General features: G+C 38.3%; 2 protein-coding genes and 1 long non-coding RNA gene across 3 annotated transcripts; all 3 read right to left on the bottom strand.

Moving 5' to 3' along the window:
• Window positions 1-3,626: 3,626 nt before the first annotated feature.
• Window positions 3,627-5,149, bottom strand: LOC140172743 (uncharacterized). The gene is made up of 3 exons (XM_072195876.1): window positions 5,069-5,149; window positions 4,385-4,472; window positions 3,627-4,093 (listed from the first exon to the last, which is right to left on the bottom strand). The coding sequence occupies exons 1-3, from the start codon at window positions 5,147-5,149 to the stop codon at window positions 4,011-4,013; spliced, it is 252 nt and encodes an 83-aa protein (XP_072051977.1). The 3' UTR covers window positions 3,627-4,010.
• A 1,082-nt stretch (window positions 5,150-6,231) lies between these two features.
• Window positions 6,232-7,239, bottom strand: LOC140172737 (uncharacterized). The gene is made up of 3 exons (XR_011861749.1): window positions 7,133-7,239; window positions 6,594-6,679; window positions 6,232-6,275 (listed from the first exon to the last, which is right to left on the bottom strand). It is a non-coding gene; the product is annotated as an uncharacterized lncRNA (long non-coding RNA).
• Window positions 7,240-7,588: 349 nt separating this feature from the next.
• LOC140138071 (kelch domain-containing protein 3-like) lies at window positions 7,589-18,294 on the bottom strand. The gene is made up of 5 exons (XM_072159921.1): window positions 18,264-18,294; window positions 17,355-17,430; window positions 10,198-10,286; window positions 8,790-8,936; window positions 7,589-7,644 (listed from the first exon to the last, which is right to left on the bottom strand). Exons 1-5 carry the CDS (start codon window positions 18,277-18,279, stop codon window positions 7,589-7,591), a joined length of 384 nt encoding a protein of 127 aa, XP_072016022.1. The 5' UTR covers window positions 18,280-18,294.
• Between the last annotated feature and the right edge of the window lie 432 nt (window positions 18,295-18,726).

Raw genomic sequence — 18,726 nt, 5'->3', positions numbered from 1 at the left:
TTTTTTGGAACCGTTTATCTCTCTTACTAAACTTGTAAAACTGAAACCCTACATAATATAATGAACTCATGCTGCCACATTCACCTTATTATAGCCGCATGGATTTTCCTACATGGTGTAATACAATGGTCACATTGAGCCATGGAGGGATTTCCAAGATAATTATAGATGTGACTGAATTTGTTTTTCTGATCACAGGGAATTCCCCACAGAAATCATTCTACACACAAACTCTTGCATGATTACTTGAAAGGGGGGTTCCCATCTCTTATACTTCTCATGAAATAGCTTTAAATTGTAAACAAAGTTAAATGGTTAAATTAAATTACTCAGGGCATAGCACAATTATCATAAGATATTCTGTTTTGGTTATATCTCGCTATAAGCGCGCTCTTAAGGGATCTAAAATGAGCGTTTATTGCGTTTCGACAGTATTTTTGCGTCAGTTCCTGCAGAACTGACACCTTTAGTACAGGTTTGACGATCACGTGACAATTCGAATCATCATATCGAAATATCACGTGCTCTGTAAAAATATCAATATCGATATCGATACTATTCGTCAATTCAGCCCCAAACCAAATCGCCCACATGCCAATTCGAACCCTGTATAATGATGTACAAAAAAAGTTGGCCAAATTGAACTACTTCGTGATTTTCTCCATAACCGTTGTTTTTACACCAAATCTGTATATTTAGATGAATTGATGTATTGCATTCGGTCACAAACCAATTCGTTGTACTTTGTGCAATAACCCTCTATCTTTTAAACCAAATATCCTAAAGAGTCGTGTGATATGTCGAACTTTTCCTCTGGTCATAAAGAACAAAACAAGTCAGCGTTCGCGTATCTGTATTCGTAGCCGCAGTTTGTGGCCCTCACAACACGGGCTTCCGGTCCTAGAAAATGGAATATTACTGATAAATATGGCAAAATCAGTAAACCAGTTTAAGTTACAAATAAAGAAATGTCTAATAAAAAATTACATCTAATATTTAGGGATTATTTAATGACCTCACCCATCCTTCCACCCCCACCCATATCCAGTCCAACTATCAATTTCTTGTGTGGACTGTGGAATGTCTATATGAAATGTTATAAATATTTATATTGGTTCTTTCTTTGCATGTTCTTCTCCTCTTTCTTTTTTCTTTTATTTGTTAACTTTGTGTAATTGTATGTTGTATAACTTAAGGCAGTGTAAGGGGGTGCTCGCTTCAGGCCTTTGGGCCTTTTGAGCATCTCCTCATTCAAATGTTGTGTCTTTTATATTTTGTATGTTGATTTGAATGAAAATAAAATGATGATGTATGATGATGATGATGTACATCATTTCCTACAGAGTCGTGAGATATGTCAAACTTTTCCCTTGGTCATAAGGAACAAAAAAAGTCAGTGGTCGCATATCTGTAGGATCATTGGTTAATAAGATATAGTCACTTTTTTTTTTTTTTTAACCAAATATCTTAGAGAGTCGTGCCATATGTCAAATTTTTCCTCTGGTCATAGGAACAGAAAAGTCAGTGGTCGCATATCTGTAGGATCATTGGTTAATGAGATATAGTCACTTTTTTTTAAATTTTGTGCACTTAACCCTCTATCTTTTTAACCAAATATCCTCGAGTCGTGCCATATGTCGAATTTTTCCTCTGGTCATAAGGATTTTTTGGGAAAAAAAGTCAGTGGTCGCATATCTGTAGGATCATCGGTTAATGAGATATAGTCACTTTTTTGTACATTGTGCACTTAACCCTCTTTTTTTTTACTTCTGGATATCGTTTGGAGTCAAATGATTTTTCATTTTAAAGCTTATGATATATTTTCTAGACACGAAATAAAACAAAATTGACCGCGAGCCGACTTTACAGCTGTTTCGTGATGGACGGTCACATATATTCATTAACATATTAAATCGTTTATCCCTTTTGGTCAATATCGAATTGGGGTGTGGCTGACTTAGCTTGGGGCCAAATGCATGAATTGGCATATGGCCAAGTCAACTGTGGACGAATTGGTTTGGCCGAATCGACCTGATACCAGGAAGTGCCGAAAAATTACGTACTTTTACGAGGCAAAAAGCAAATTTTCTAGGCATTGTTGACATGGTGCCTTCACCCAAAAAAGTTTCCTACTATAAAGACCTAACTTTTGAGATGGTTTGTATCTTTGAAGGTGCAAAATTAACAATAAGCTTAAAATAAGACCTGGTTTACCGCCGGGTTTTGCAAGTCATCAACGACTTTGACAGATGACGTCAGACACTTAGCTTTCAAACATAAGTCTTGATAGTAATACGCTGTTTTACTTAGCCTATATCTGGTGGCAGCAGCATTTTTCTACAGTCACGTGATAATGGCGCCGGCGGATAATACACGGGGGAACTGACGGTGTCCACATCTTTTTTTTTTTTTTTCTTTCTTTTTTTTTCAGTTTTTTGTATTTTATCAGTACTTGGAGCTGGTGGGGGAGAGAAAGCATTAAAATACATTCAGGAAAAAACACAACTCGAACCAAAGGCTCCATTTCAAAATCAAAATTACAAAAAACAAACAAAAAAACCCACCAGACAATGAGCAGGTTCAAAGACCCACAGAAGGAAGATGACAAAACAGAGTCCTGACCCTATCCGAATCCTATTTTGACCTTTACATAAATAAACCACCAGCCCCCTTCTTCATCACATACAATATTTTTATAAAAACATCCAGCATGTCCAGTGTTAATTAAACAAAAATCTTTTTGTATTGCGCTGGTATAGGAGTTGCAAGGGCCTGATACTTTGCTGATATCGAATGATGAAATTCGCCATCTTCCTCCTGTGAAAAAATTTGAAGAATAGAAGGCTGACGTTGCGCCAAAACACGCAGGCCTATGTAAGTGTATAATTAGGCCTATTTAATGATAAAATGAACTACCACTAAATGTTCTTGTCAGTGCTGCAGTGCAAAACTTCTCTTTAACATTACATTAAAATAATAGTTACATTGTAAATTGGAACTGACACCAATTTTTTTCAGGAATACTTGTTTGTAGGACATGAGAGCACCTCAGACCTATCGAATTGCATTCTGAATACGAAGCATGTCTTTCTGATATCAAATAATTTACATTTTTGAAAATCACAATATAATACAAATTTTATGACAAATTATAAAAATTGATATTTTTCAAATTTTTGATATATAACAGTCCTCGAAGTAAATTATATAAATCTAATGATATATTCTTAAAGTGTATGTAGCAGGGAGGAAAAGCCGACGGTCAATTGAAAATTTTGACCTTTCATATTGAAGATATGGATTTTTTCCCAAAAAGACCTATTGTTTTTTGGTGTTTTGGGAAAAAAAATCCATATCTTCAATACGAAAGGTCAAAATTTTCAATTGATCGTCGGCTTTTCATCCCACTTACATACACTTTAAGTATAAATCATCAGATTTATAAAGTTTACTTCAAGTACTGTTAAATATCAAAATATCAATTTTTAATGATTTGCCATAAAATGTATTAAATTGCGAATTTCAAAAATCAAAATTATTTGATATCAGAATGACATTCTTCGTATTCAGAATGCAATTCGATATGTCTGATGTGCTCTGATGTCCCAAAATAAATACTGTCCAAACGTTCATACCCCAGCCCTTAAGAAGTATTTAATTACATTATTGCTCAAACAAAATAGCATTATTGATACAAAATAATTTTGCGGTTCTATGTAACGCGGGCATGTATTTTGTGCTTAAAATGGGCTACAATAATAAGGTATATATAGGCCAACCGCCCTTTCCAGCCTTAAAATAACCACATACAATAAATTTTGTAATAAAATCTGCGCATAATAAATTATACTATTTGAGCAAGTAAGTAGGGTATAGGCTTAATATACAAGGCACTAGTTTTCGAGAATTGTTTCTATATATTATTGTTCGTATAACTATAAGGACTTTTCAAAAATAAAATATCATCTGATACAAAGGCCCACCGTCACCACCACTAGCAGGTTGTCGGGTCAAGCTTCATTCTCGTCGTTTCCTTGTGCTGTTGATGACATTCCACTGAGGTATCCTTGAAGGCCGGTAGAAGCAACTTTTACTGAAATTGAGATGGAAAAGGTGGGTTCAAAGCAAAATAATGACAATGCCCAATGGCATCATAATTATGCATAATTTTAAAATTGAAATAGAATTATATAGGTTGTCTTTTCATGCTCTATTACTCCGATCATCAGCAGTCGGCTGCGGAGCAAGCGACTACAAGCTTTTTCCAACTGTTGCGCTCTTGGGCTAGCGAAATAATTTTATTTGGTTGCAACTTCCCTTCGATATCTCCCATGCTGGACATAAGTCGTATATCAAATTAATATTTGTATAGACCTCTACTTACAGGGTTTGCGATTGGATGGATTGATTAGACGTCCTACAGTAAGGTCATTGAAATCGTCATCTTCATTGGTACCACCAAACACGTACAACTATAATAAAATGTGTAACAATGAATATTGCGAATTCATTATCCATCATACACTTCAAATAAGCAAAGTTATAGAACACGACAGAGTGCCGAATAACAGTTTATTATCCCTATCTAACACGTGAAGCGCTTCAGGCGATGATTCGCAGAGAGCAACATAAGGCTACTGAGTTTTTAGCAGTGAAAGGTTTATACTTCGATTCTATGATCCGGGTTATCGTGTCTAACAAGTTATTAAAATATGGGTCAAACAAACAGAGGACATGCATTTTGTGTTTTCGTTAATTTTAATCAAGACAAGACAATAGGCTCAATTGCTAGTCAAATAATATCAAATGTAGGCCTATACTGTAGAAAATTGAAGTAGCCTATTAAAATTAACGGCTTAATGTCCCCTCCGAAGGACGGAGCACACTCTCGTAGCTCAGTTGTCCAATTCTAAATGTACTGTGAGGAACTTTTAAAAGCGTAATAAAGTCTGTATTCAATAGCTCTATTAAAGTCATATTTGTTCCCACAATTCAGAAATTCCCGTTCTACATTTTAGGCAATAGGCATATGTATCATGCATAATGGTCTACTAAAGCACCATCTCACCCCGTTTTTGTACGTGAATGCTGCGTGACCATAACGTGGACAAGGCATCGGACCGGAGAAGAATGGTTGTTTCCACTTCATTTTACCTGAAAAAAACTTCACTAATATAAATAATGTTGACGATATAGTAATTTACGTGGCACTACATTTTTCTGAAGGGGCACTTAGAAAAGACTTAGTTTGCGTCTTACATCAGGGAAAAGGCGCGGCGTAATTGGTTGCTAACCTGCGCAAACTAGTCTTCATAATTCGACCATGAATTATAAAAACGTAGCACCTGTAAGTAAAATCAAGCCCGAAAATCAAGAAAAATGTCTTGTTTTGATTTGAACTTAGGCCTATTATAACCCCATGAGTAGGCCTAGCCTACTCATCTGACTGACCTGCTGATTGGTTACTATAAGACTATCATAATTTATTGAACCAATCAGCAACATGGTAAGAATGGTGGTAGGGCTGACGAGGCTTAACCACATGATATAGGTCTAGGCCTACTATCTGCTGATTGGTTACAAGAAGACTATCATGATTTATTGAGCCAATTGACCTTTCGGTAAATCCCATAAGCCTTTGCGAGTACACCTGAGATGTCGTCATTTGACGTAACGCTGATCTGCGCCGATGCGCACATCGTTTATCGAACATCGTTATTGCGCATTGGAAGTCGACGTGACGTCAAATGACGACATCTCAACTGTACTCGCAAAGGCTTATGGGATTTACCGAAAAGGTCATTTCAGCAACAAGGTAAGAGTGGTGAGCTTCGAATGTCTAGAAGCCGCATTTTCATTGGTCAATCAGATGAATATATCGCATAATTAATCAATCAGAAACTTAAAATCTAGAAGCTGCATTTTATATTGGTCACTCAGGCAGATGAATAAAATAAACTTGTAATCAACCAATCAGCAACGTTGTAAGGAAGGCAGTAGGGGTTGGCATGATCTTACCCAGACTAAGCTTATGAAAGTCTCCTATTAGAGAAGTCAGCAATTTTTTGATACAAAAGACAATGGTAGCACTGGGAAAATTTAATGCGTTTTATTACATGATTTGTCTAATCCAGTGATCTAGGGGCAGCACCCAAATCCGGGACCCAAAACCTGCTTCACAGATTCGGCGAGTGGGGCACTCTATCCTTTCTACACTCATTGGGTTGGCATGATTCTTTCTTCTGTCCGTTAACGCCACCAAGCACATAAATGTCCTAGTATAATGGAAAGAAAATAGAGGCGCCAAAATCGAATAAATTTATTTTTGAGACACATTTACATTTTAAGTCATAGGCTACACGTATATTTATTCACGATGTTGCGCCGTAAGAAAACTCAGTAAAAAGACCCGGAGTAGTGTAAATATCACATCAATGTCTACAATATGAGCTCAATTTCAACTTAGGCTATGACCAGAAGTATGTATATTTTTGATACCATTTATTCAGTATTGTGTTGACGAATCTAGCGCATGAATGGTTCAATATTTATGGCCTGAGTTCCAAACATTGGTCTCATATCGTGCACTATACCTTATTGCTGTGTGCTGTAAAAGAAAAGCTACCTCTTGGTTCTGGAAATTGACCTTTGACCGCAGGACATGACCAGTTCAGAGAATCTGTAAACAGAGGAAAATTTGAAAACAATAATTAAACTATCGTGAACAGAGACGAGGGACAATATGTTGAGTATTATGTTGAGTGAGTGAGTGAGTGAGTGAGTGAGTGAGTGGTGAGTGAGTGGTGAGTGGGGGTGTGAGTGAGTGAGTGGGGGTGAGTGAGTGGGGGGGGGGGGTGTGAGTGAGTGGGGGTGTGAGTGAGTGAGTGAGTGAGTGAGTGAGTGAGTGAGTGAGTGAGTGAGTGAGTGAGTGAGTGAGTGAGTGAGTGAGTGAGTGAGTTTTAGTAAGTCAAACAAAGATGAACCTCTAAAGAAAAAGACAATAGGGCCTATCTCACACAGTCACACGTGACTTATGGAAACTATTTTCACTCCGAATAAATAATCAAATAAGTCATGATTACCCTTTCAATAAGCCAATACATCAGACAGACAGACAGACATACAAACTCACGTGTGTCAAGGATGTAGACATCAGTGTACCATTGGCTATCCTCACTACTGGTTCCACCAAAGGAATAAATAATTCTCCCTAATGCTATGCATTTTAACCCAAATCTGTCAGGATAATAGATATAATGCTAAAGTTACCAAGATATCCACGACACCAATACGATGCAGACAGTGTGAATTTCAAATGGTTACCGTAATTTGGTGATTACATGGGATTAATGTCATGTTGTATTTCATATCTGGATTAGCACATTGATATAAGTTCTCTCAATCACTCTCTCCCTCTCCCTCTCTCACACACACACTCTCTCTCTCTCTCTCTCTCTCTCTCTCTCTCTCTTTCTCTCTCTCTCTCTCTCTCTCTCTCTCTCTCTCTCTCTCTCTCTCTCTCTCTCTCTCTCTCTCTCTCTCTCTCTCCCCTCTCTCTCTCCCTTCTTTTTGATCTCATCTCACTGTTTTACCTGGGTGACGGTGGTATCCCAGATGTTGTTACTTTTGTCCAGGTTAGGTTTTCTGCAATATAAATATTAAATAATTTCGTTCAAATGTTGTTGTTTCTCATTCAGAAAAACAAATAATAACAATTGTTGGTATTGATAAAGACGTGCTGCTGTATAGTAGGCCGAATACGTTGAGTAAATTAAAAATGGCTGTACTGCTGATCGGTAGGGTTGATTGATGAACATGAGAATTGATGAAGTAGCTATCTACTGCTGATATGAGTATTGATGAAGTAGCTACCTACTGCTGATATGTGCATTGATGAAGTAACTTTCTACTGCTGATATGGGTACTCATGAAGTAGCTATCTACAGCTGATATGAGTATTGATGAAGTAGCTACCTACTGCTGATATGAGTATATATGAAGTAGCTACCTTCTACTGATATATGTATTGATGAAGTAGCTGTCTACTGCTGATATGGGTACTCATGAAGTAGCTATCTACAGCTGATATGAGTATTGATGAAGTAGCTACCTACTGCTGATATGTGCATTGATGAAGTAGCTACCTACTGCTGATATGGGTATAGATGAAGTAGCTATCTACTACTGATATGATTGTTGATGAAGTAGCTATCTACTTCTAATGTGTATTGATGATGAAGTAGATATCTATTTCTGATATGGGTATTGATGAAGAAGCTATCTACTGGGGATACGCGTATCGATGAAGTACGGTAGCTATTATACTGATATTCATTTTGATAAAGTAGTTATACATACTACTGATATGTGCATTGATGAAGTAGCTATCTACTGCTGATATGTGCATTGATGAAGTAGCTATACCTATATACTACTGATATGTGCATTGATGAAGTATATAGCAATCTACTGCTGATATGAGTATTGATGAAGCTATCTTCTGCTGATATAAGTATTGATGCAGTAGCTATCTACTGCTGATATGAGTATTGATGAAGTAGCTATCAACTTATTAAGCTTGGTACTTCCTTGAAGTTATACAATGTTATTTTATGGTTAATCAAATTTGTTTACTTTTCTCAATGGGCATGAAATTTTAATCGTACGCATTTTTGTACCTTCCCAATTAGTGATAGAAATGTATACAATAGAAGAATATACAAATCTGCACAAGGCAACCATTTTGATGTTATCATGCATTGTGTTTTGCATCTAAAATCTGCGTTTACCTGTGTTAAAAACATCAACTTCGTTGGTTGCAATGCGGTTTTCTATGCCACCAATGACGTATAATTGATGATATACAGTAGCTATCCCAGGATTCAGTGCGAGAGGTTCAGATCCTTGAGTGGGGCACAAAGACCAATGATCATCACCTATTAAATAGAGGAATCATGGGTAAACCAATAAAAACACAATCAAGTTCAATCGGTCACTCATACAATCAATCAAACAATCGATCAGCTAGTCAGCTTAGTAATTAATTAATTAATCAAGAAATAAGCCTGGCAATTATAAAACAATCCGAGCAATCAATGCATCCGTCGTTCGATCCCTTAATATACAGACTTGACATTTAATATGGAATACTTTTTCGCAAGTTTCCAAGACTGGTCTGGTAGAGGTCTGCATAAACGGCATGGGCTAAATATTAATTGGGGTGTGTCGGGAAATGGTGTAAAATCATTGTTTGACAGAAAATGTGCTTTCCATTAGTTTACATTATGGCGCTCATAATGTAGTAAATTAGCCTAAAATGGCGGATTTAAAGTGATTGAATTTGATTTTTGTTGGGGTAAAATTTCTGAATTTGAGCAACATTATTCTGATCATCACATTTATTGAGGTTTGAGGTGATTTTACTGAACCTAAATACCAATAAGTGTTCATCAGAACTGAAATGCACCTGTTATTTACCAGTTTTGAAAGTGGGAGGAGCTTTGAAAAATATGGCTCTTAAAAGTGGTACGCACTCAGAAAGTTTGAATGATCCCCTAGGGCCACATGTTATAAACTTACTGTGAACAAAGAAACAGTGTGAGTTCATTGGACAACCAGGAATCCGCACAGTTATTTTTGTACCGTAAGTTTATAACATTTGACCCCAGGGGGCATTCAAACTTTCGAGTACGTACAGCTTTAAGAGCCCTATTTTTAAGCTCCTCCCCTGTTCAAAAACTTGATACATTGTAAGTGTATTTCAGCTGTGATGAATGCCAGTTGCTGACAAAGTTTAAGAAATATCGCCTCAAACCACTATAAATTTGATAATAACAGAACCATGTTGCATAAAGTCTGAAATTGTGTCCCCCGCAAAGCTCAAATTCAGATTCCCGACACACCCTAATTAATATTTAGCCCGAGCGGTCTATGCAGACTCTGTCCAGACCAGTCTTGGAATTTTGCGAAAAATATTCCATATTAAATGTCAAGTCTGTAATAATTTTGAATCAATCAATCAATCAATCAATCAATCAATCAATCAATCAGTTAGTCAGTCAGTCAGCCAGTCAGTCAATCAATCAACTAATCAGTCAATCAATCAATCCAATATATAATCAATTCATACATCAATCAAATTTCAAATCAATTAAAAAGTATATATATATAAGAACAAAGTTAGAAGTTGCAGCTTACGTGTGTCAAACGAGTAAACTCCTTGCAGGCTACGGAATGCTTTCTTGTCATTCTTACCACCAAATAGGAACAGTGTACATCCTACGGCGCTGAAATTTGGAAGAAAAAAAGTACACTGACAATGAGCGGATAAACAACGATAAGAGCAACGTTATTTTACTGCTTGCTGGAATACCGTTATTAAGGCTATAAGCCAATGTACACTGAAAATTAAAAAACGTTGGGTCGAAATCATTGTTGGGCGACGTCTTTCATTAATTTGTTGTTCAAATAATATTCAACAAAATGTGAAATTTGTGAAGCCCAATGTTGGATCATGGAATACCGGTATACATGAATGAGGAAAATGAGCTAATGGCTTTGTGCTGGTGGATTTTGTTGCATGCATGCATGCATGCATGCGTGTCTTTGTGCTGTTGGATTTTGTTGGATTTGGATGTATGCATGATGCATAGGCCTACGTAGTGGATTTGTGCTCTTGCATTTTGTCGGATGCGTGCATGTAAAACGTGTGGCTGTTGGATTTTGTGGATGCATGCATACGTAGTTGTTTTGTGCTGTTGGATTTTGTTGGATGCATGCATACGTAGTGGCTTTGTGCTGATGGATTTTGTTGGATGCATGCATACGTCGTGGCTTTGTGCTGTTGGATTTTGTTGGATGCATGCATATACGTAGTGGGTTTGTGATGTTGGATTTTGTTGGATGCATGCATACGTAGTGGCTTTGTGCTGTTGGATTTTGTTGGATATGTGCATACGTAGTGGGTTTGTGCTGTTGGATTTTGTTGGATGTGTGCATACGTAGTGGTTTTGTGCTGTTGGATTTTGTTGGATGTGTGCATACGTAGTGGTTTTGTGCTGTTGGATTTTGTTGGATGTGTGCATACGTAGTGGTTTTGTGCTGTTGGATTTTGTTGGATGCATGCATACGTAGTGGCTTTGTGCTGTTGGATTTTGTTGAATGCATGCATACGTAGTGGCTTTGTATTTTTGGATTTTGTTGGATATGTGCATACGTAGTGGTTTTGTGCTGTTGGATTTTGCTGGATGTGTGCATACGTAGTGGTTTTGTGCTGTTGGATTTTGTTGGATGCATGCATGCGAAGTGGCTTTGTGCTGTTGGATTTTGTTGGAGGCATGCATACGTAGTGGCTTTGTGCTGTTGGATTTTGTTGGATGTGTGCATACATAGTGGGTTTGTGCTGTTGGATTTTGTTGGATGCATGCATACGTAGTGGGTTTGTGCTGTTGGATTTTGTTGGATGTGTACATATACGCAGTGGCTTTGTGCTGTTGGATTTTGTTGGATGTGTGTATACGTAGTGGCTTTGTGATGATGGATTTTATTGGATGCATGCATACGTAGTGGCTTTGTGCTGTTGGATTTTGTGGATGCATGCATACGTAGTGGTTTTGTGCTGTTGGATTTTGTTGGATGCATGCATACGTAGTGGCTTTGTGCTGATGGATTTTGTTGGATGCATGCATACGTCGTGGCTTTGTGCTGTTGGATTTTGTTGGATGCATGCATACGTAGTGGGTTTGTGCTGTTGGATTTTGTTGGATGTGTGCATACGTAGTGGTTTTGTGCTGTTGGATTTTGTTGGATGCATGCATATACGTAGTGGGTTTGTGATGTTGGATTTTGTTGGATGCATGCATACATAGTGGCTTTGTGCTGTTGGATTTTGTGGATGCATGCATACGTAGTGGCTTTGTGTTTTTGGATTTTGTTGGATATGTGCATACGTAGTGGTTTTGTGCTGTTGGATTTTGCTGGATGTGTGCATACGTAGTGGTTTTGTGCTGTTGGATTTTGTTGGATGTGTGCATACATAGTGGGTTTGTGCTGTTGGATTTTGTTGGATGCATGCATACGTAGTGGGTTTGTGCTGTTGGATTTTGTTGGATGTGTACATATACGCAGTGGCTTTGTGCTGTTGGATTTTGTTGGATGTGTGTATACGTAGTGGCTTTGTGATGATGGATTTTATTGGATGCATGCATACGTAGTGGCTTTGTGCTGTTGGATTTTGTGGATGCATGCATGCATACGTAGTGGTTTTGTGCTGTTGGATTTTGTTGGATGCATGCATACGTAGTGGCTTTGTGCTGATGGATTTTGTTGGATGCATGCATACGTCGTGGCTTTGTGCTGTTGGATTTTGTTGGATGCATGCATACGTAGTGGGTTTGTGCTGTTGGATTTTGTTGGATGTGTGCATACGTAGTGGTTTTGTGCTGTTGGATTTTGTTGGATGCATGCATATACGTAGTGGGTTTGTGATGTTGGATTTTGTTGGATGCATGCATACATAGTGGCTTTGTGCTGTTGGATTTTGTGGATGCATGCATACGTAGTGGCTTTGTGTTTTTGGATTTTGTTGGATATGTGCATACGTAGTGGTTTTGTGCTGTTGGATTTTGCTGGATGTGTGCATACGTAGTGGTTTTGTGCTGTTGGATTTTGTTGGATGTGTGCATACATAGTGGGTTTGTGCTGTTGGATTTTGTTGGATGCATGCATACGTAGTGGGTTTGTGCTGTTGGATTTTGTTGGATGTGTACATATACGCAGTGGCTTTGTGCTGTTGGATTTTGTTGGATGTGTGTATACGTAGTGGCTTTGTGATGATGGATTTTATTGGATGCATGCATACGTAGTGGCTTTGTGCTGTTGGATTTTGTGGATGCATGCATACGTAGTGGTTTTGTGCTGTTGGATTTTGTTGGATGCATGCATACGTAGTGGCTTTGTGCTGTTGGATTTTGTTGGATATGTGCATACGTAGTGGGTTTGTGCTGTTGGATTTTGTTGGATGTGTGCATACGTAGTGGTTTTGTGCTGTTGGATTTTGTTGGATGTGTGCATACGTAGTGGTTTTGTGCTGTTGGATTTTGTTGGATGTGTGCATACGTAGTGGTTTTGTGCTGTTGGATTTTGTTGGATGCATGCATACGTAGTGGCTTTGTGCTGTTGGATTTTGTTGAATGCATGCATACGTAGTGGCTTTGTGTTTTTGGATTTTGTTGGATATGTGCATACGTAGTGGTTTTGTGCTGTTGGATTTTGCTGGATGTGTGCATACGTAGTGGTTTTGTGCTGTTGGATTTTGTTGGATGCATGCATGCGAAGTGGCTTTGTGCTGTTGGATTTTGTTGGAGGCATGCATACGTAGTGGCTTTGTGCTGTTGGATTTTGTTGGATGTGTGCATACATAGTGGGTTTGTGCTGTTGGATTTTGTTGGATGCATGCATACGTAGTGGGTTTGTGCTGTTGGATTTTGTTGGATGTGTACATATACGCAGTGGCTTTGTGCTGTTGGATTTTGTTGGATGTGTGTATACGTAGTGGCTTTGTGATGATGGATTTTATTGGATGCATGCATACGTAGTGGCTTTGTGCTGTTGGATTTTGTGGATGCATGCATACGTAGTGGTTTTGTGCTGTTGGATTTTGTTGGATGCATGCATACGTAGTGGCTTTGTGCTGATGGATTTTGTTGGATGCATGCATACGTCGTGGCTTTGTGCTGTTGGATTTTGTTGGATGCATGCATACGTAGTGGGTTTGTGCTGTTGGATTTTGTTGGATGTGTGCATACGTAGTGGTTTTGTGCTGTTGGATTTTGTTGGATGCATGCATATACGTAGTGGGTTTGTGATGTTGGATTTTGTTGGATGCATGCATACATAGTGGCTTTGTGCTGTTGGATTTTGTGGATGCATGCATACGTAGTGGCTTTGTGTTTTTGGATTTCGTTGGATATGTGCATACGTAGTGGTTTTGTGCTGTTGGATTTTGCTGGATGTGTGCATACGTAGTGGTTTTGTGCTGTTGGATTTTGTTGGATGTGTGCATACATAGTGGGTTTGTGCTGTTGGATTTTGTTGGATGCATGCATACGTAGTGGGTTTGTGCTGTTGGATTTTGTTGGATGTGTACATATACGCAGTGGCTTTGTGCTGTTGGATTTTGTTGGATGTGTGTATACGTAGTGGCTTTGTGATGATGGATTTTATTGGATGCATGCATACGTAGTGGCTTTGTGCTGTTGGATTTTGTGGATGCATGCATACGTAGTGGTTTTGTGCTGTTGGATTTTGTTGGATGCATGCATACGTAGTGGCTTTGTGCTGATGGATTTTGTTGGATGCATGCATACGTCGTGGCTTTGTGCTGTTGGATTTTGTTGGATGCATGCATACGTAGTGGGTTTGTGCTGTTGGATTTTGTTGGATGTGTGCATACGTAGTGGTTTTGTGCTGTTGGATTTTGTTGGATGCATGCATACATAGTGGTTTTGTGCTGTTGGATTTTGTTGGATGCATGCATACGTAGTGGTTTTGTGCTGTTGGATTTTGTTGGATGTGTGCATACGTAGTGGTTTTGTGCTTTTGGATTTTGTTGGATGCATGCATACGTCGTGGCTTTGTGCTGTTGGATTTTGTTGGATGCATGCATACGTCGTGGGTTTGTGCTGTTGGATTTTGTTGGATGTATACACACGTAGTGGGTTTGTGTTGTTGGATCTTGTTGGATGCATGCATACGTAGTGGGTTTGTGATGTTGGATTTTGTTGGATGCATATATACGAAGTGGCTTTGTGCTTTTGGATTTTGTTCGATGCATGCATACGAAGTGGTTTTCTGCTGTTGGATTTTGTTGGATGCGTGCATACGTAGTGGCGTTGTGCTGTTGAATTTTGTTGGATGCATATATACGAAGTGGCTTTGTGCTGTTGGATTTTGTTGGATGCATGCATACGTAGTGGTTTTGTGCTGTTGGAATTTGTTGTATGCATGCATACGTAGTGGCTTTGTGCTGTTGGATTTTGTTGGATGCATATATACGAAGTGGCTTTGTGCTGTTGGATTTTGTTGGATGCATATATACGAAGTGGCTTTGTGCTGTTGGATTTTGTTGGATGCGTGCATACGTAGTGGCTTTGTGTTGTTGGATTTTGTTGGATGCATGCATACGAAGTGGTTTTCTGCTGTTGGATTTTGTTGGATGCATGCATACGTAGTGGCTTTGTACTTGTGCTGTTGGATTTTGTTGGATGCGTGCATACGTAGTGGCTTTGTGCTGTTGGATTTTGTTGGATGCATGCATACGTAGTGGCTTTGTGTTGTTGGATTTTGTTGGATGCATGCATACGTAGTGGCTTTGTGCTGTTGGATTTTGTTGGATGCATGCATACGTAGTGGCTTTGTGCTGTTGGATTTTGTTGGATGCATGCATACGTAGTGGCTTTGTGTTGTTGGATTTTGTTGGATGCATGCATACGTACCGTAGTGGTTTTGTGCTGTTGGATTTTGTTGGATGCATGCATACGTAGTGGCTTTGTGCTGTTGGATTTTGTTGGATGCATGCATACGTAGTGGCTTTGTGCTGATGGATCATGATGCGGTCATGTCTACAGTAGAATTCATCTCGACCTTTGCAGGACTTAACCCCATTAAAAGCTATTAAACCAAGATAACACTCATTGAAACAGCTCAGCTGATTAAATCGGATCTTCTCTGGTTGTGCACAAGTGACTGTTTTCATGTGCGATATCGCAATAAAGCTGGTATTCATAGCTTCAGTTGGGTAACCGATTATAAAGGAAACGAAAGGAAACAATGTTATGTGTGGCTTTGTTCACGAAATCAGACAATGGCGTGCTTTTTGTAAACCAGCATTCTTGAAAATGAGCAACATAATGATTTTTGACTTAACACGGTTTGGAAATAATTTCTTCATATTTTTGGTGTTATCTGTCGTTTACATGCCCTTCCTAAAACACAAAAGTACGACCCTCTCCAAACACCTAAATTAGCTAAAATTTAGGACATGTTACAAAACTATATTGTCTAGAATTTTAGAAGAGTACTTTTAATATTGGCCGGTTATTTTTCACACAGCGACGTTAACTAGGCAATGTACTATTACCTATAACATTAACTAAAACACCAAAGTACGAATATTTCCAAACATCTAAATTAGCTAAAAATTTAGGACATGTTAAAAACTATATTTTCTAGAACTTTAGAAGAGTACTTTTAATATTGGCCGGTTATTTTTCACACAGCGACGTTAACTAGTCATATCCCCATACTGTTAACGTAGGGCTATTTGTAAAGGTCACGCGTCAATGGGAAAGAGCACTGTGTATTGTGTATAGGAAAACGGACAGTAACTGCAGTATGTTTTGTTGGAGGCATGCATACGTAGTGGCTTTGTGCTGTTGGATTTTGTTGGATGCATGCATACGTAGTGGCTTTGTGCTGTTGGATTTTGTTGGATGCATGCATACGTAGTGGCTTTGTGCTGTTGGATTTTGTTGGATGCATGCATACGTAGTGGTTTTGTGCTGCTGGATTTTGTTGGATGCATGCATAGTTGCATACGCAGTGGCTTTGTGCTGATGGATTTTGTTGGATGCATGCATACGTATGTGGCTGTGCTGTTGGATTTTGTTTGATGCATGCATACGTAGTGGCTTTGTGTTGTTGGATTTTGTTGGATGCATGCATACGTCGTGGCTTTGTGCTGTTGGATTTTGTTGGAGGCATGCATACGTAGTGGCTTTGTGTTGTTGGATTTTGTTGGAGGCATGCATACGTAGTGGCTTTGTGCTGTTGGATTTTGTTGGAGGCATGCATACGTAGTGGCTTTGTGTTGTTGGATTTGGTTTGATGCATGCATACGTAGTGGCTTTGTGTTGTTGGATTTTGTTGGAGGCATGCATACGTAGTGGCTTTGTGCTGTTGGATTTTGTTGGAGGCATGCATACGTAGTGGCTTTGTGCTGTTGGATTTTGTTTGATGCATGCATACGTAGTGGCTTTGTGCTGTTGTTACATGTATACGTACAGTAGGTAGGGATGCATAATTATTTACACACCTCTTTGCAGTGACAGCCTACCTATGAAGATATTCGGAACAAAAGTTCTTGTTTAAAACAACATTTGTAGGCCTACATAAAATGAGCCTGTTTTTGTTTGTTTTTGTTTGTTTTGTTGTTTTTTTGTTTCTTTTTGTTTCTTTTTGCTGTTGTTGTTTTCAAGTGTTGTTGTTTTTTGCCTATCATTTACTTTACATTTTCATCAATTTTTTCCACAAAATCGGCAACTGATCATATAATAAAAGCTTTTTCATACTCTCACCATAATGCGTGATCATGCCTCCCAGTCGGTATGTCGCCTGTTTGGTTAACTTTCTCCCATTTCAAATTAACCCCGACTGAAATGTTAAATGATCAGAGAAAACAAACCAAATGACATGAGGTGCAATTTGAAAAAAAAATATATAAGGTACATCATGATGTCTGGAAGTTCACAAGAATAATTTGCTTATTCCTATTCTTATATTGTGACCCCCTCAAAGCTCAAACTCATTTTTTTTCAGTCTTTTGTCAAAACTCCCACTCCCCCTGGCGTAAATTTTGAAATGTCCTAAATAAATAGGGTTGGCCTAATGACACCACAGCTGCTCACAGGCCTACTCTTATTAAAATTGTACCAGAAATGATATTAAATTTGAACCGAATAGTGTAGCTTAGTGTCACGGATTAAGTGTAATTTTACAGGTTATGTTAAATAGGACAGGAAAGCTAGTGCGATCTTATAGACGAAACTATTTCCAGGCATTCCTACACCTCAATGGCAGCCATCCCGCTTGGGTCTATCCCACCTAAAATGTGAAATAATGTGGTCTTGGCGGAGATATTAAACTGCATTCCATCACCTGTGTTACACGTAGACAAAAGAATGATGAAAGTTTACAACACAATACAATTATTCAACATCGATTTTTATGCGGATTTAATCCACCCAATTGGGCAGTAGGGTAACAACACCAGTTTGGTGCAGACGGGACCCAGTATTTAATGGCCGACTGAATTCTGACCATCACTTGGCTCGTTGCAGGTTGCACTCACCACCTGTCGCGCAAAGTCACTTTCAATTTGCATCCACAGTTTGTCCTAAGAAATAGGCCTATGACATATTCATATTGCTGTAGGTCAAAATAGTCATACATGTATGTACGTTGGCAAATAGGCTGAAACAACTTACCGTGTAATCTGTACATATCTCTGAAGTAAAATATCCCTGAAAAGGGTTAAATAAAAAATAATGAAAAATATGATAATACAAAAATTAAGGTCTGGGTACAAAAAGGTTACAGACGAATGTATTAAAAACACCTTTCTCATTCATTCATTCTTTCTTCAATTTCTTCAATTTCCAAATCTCATAAATTAAGATCCTCCTCCAGATGTTCCCCCATACACCACCACCACCACCACCTATAAGCCGCTATACTCGTCATCATCAATAAATAATGTAAACATTTATCTAATTAATTAATTAATTAATTAATTAATCAATATACAATTAATAAACATTCGTCTAATCGATTAACTACGATAATCAACAGAAAAATGTAATATATCAAATTATCGACCAATCAATCAATCAAGCAAGCAATCAATCAACCAACCACCACCCAATCATTCAATCATTCAATCGATCAATC

The sequence above is a fragment of the Amphiura filiformis genome, chromosome 2, assembly GCF_039555335.1.
Source record: "Amphiura filiformis chromosome 2, Afil_fr2py, whole genome shotgun sequence".
In the NCBI taxonomy this organism is placed as follows: Eukaryota; Metazoa; Echinodermata; class Ophiuroidea; order Amphilepidida; family Amphiuridae; genus Amphiura; species Amphiura filiformis.
Note: the sequence above shows the minus strand (reverse complement) of the source record. Positions and strands in the feature narration are given on the sequence as shown.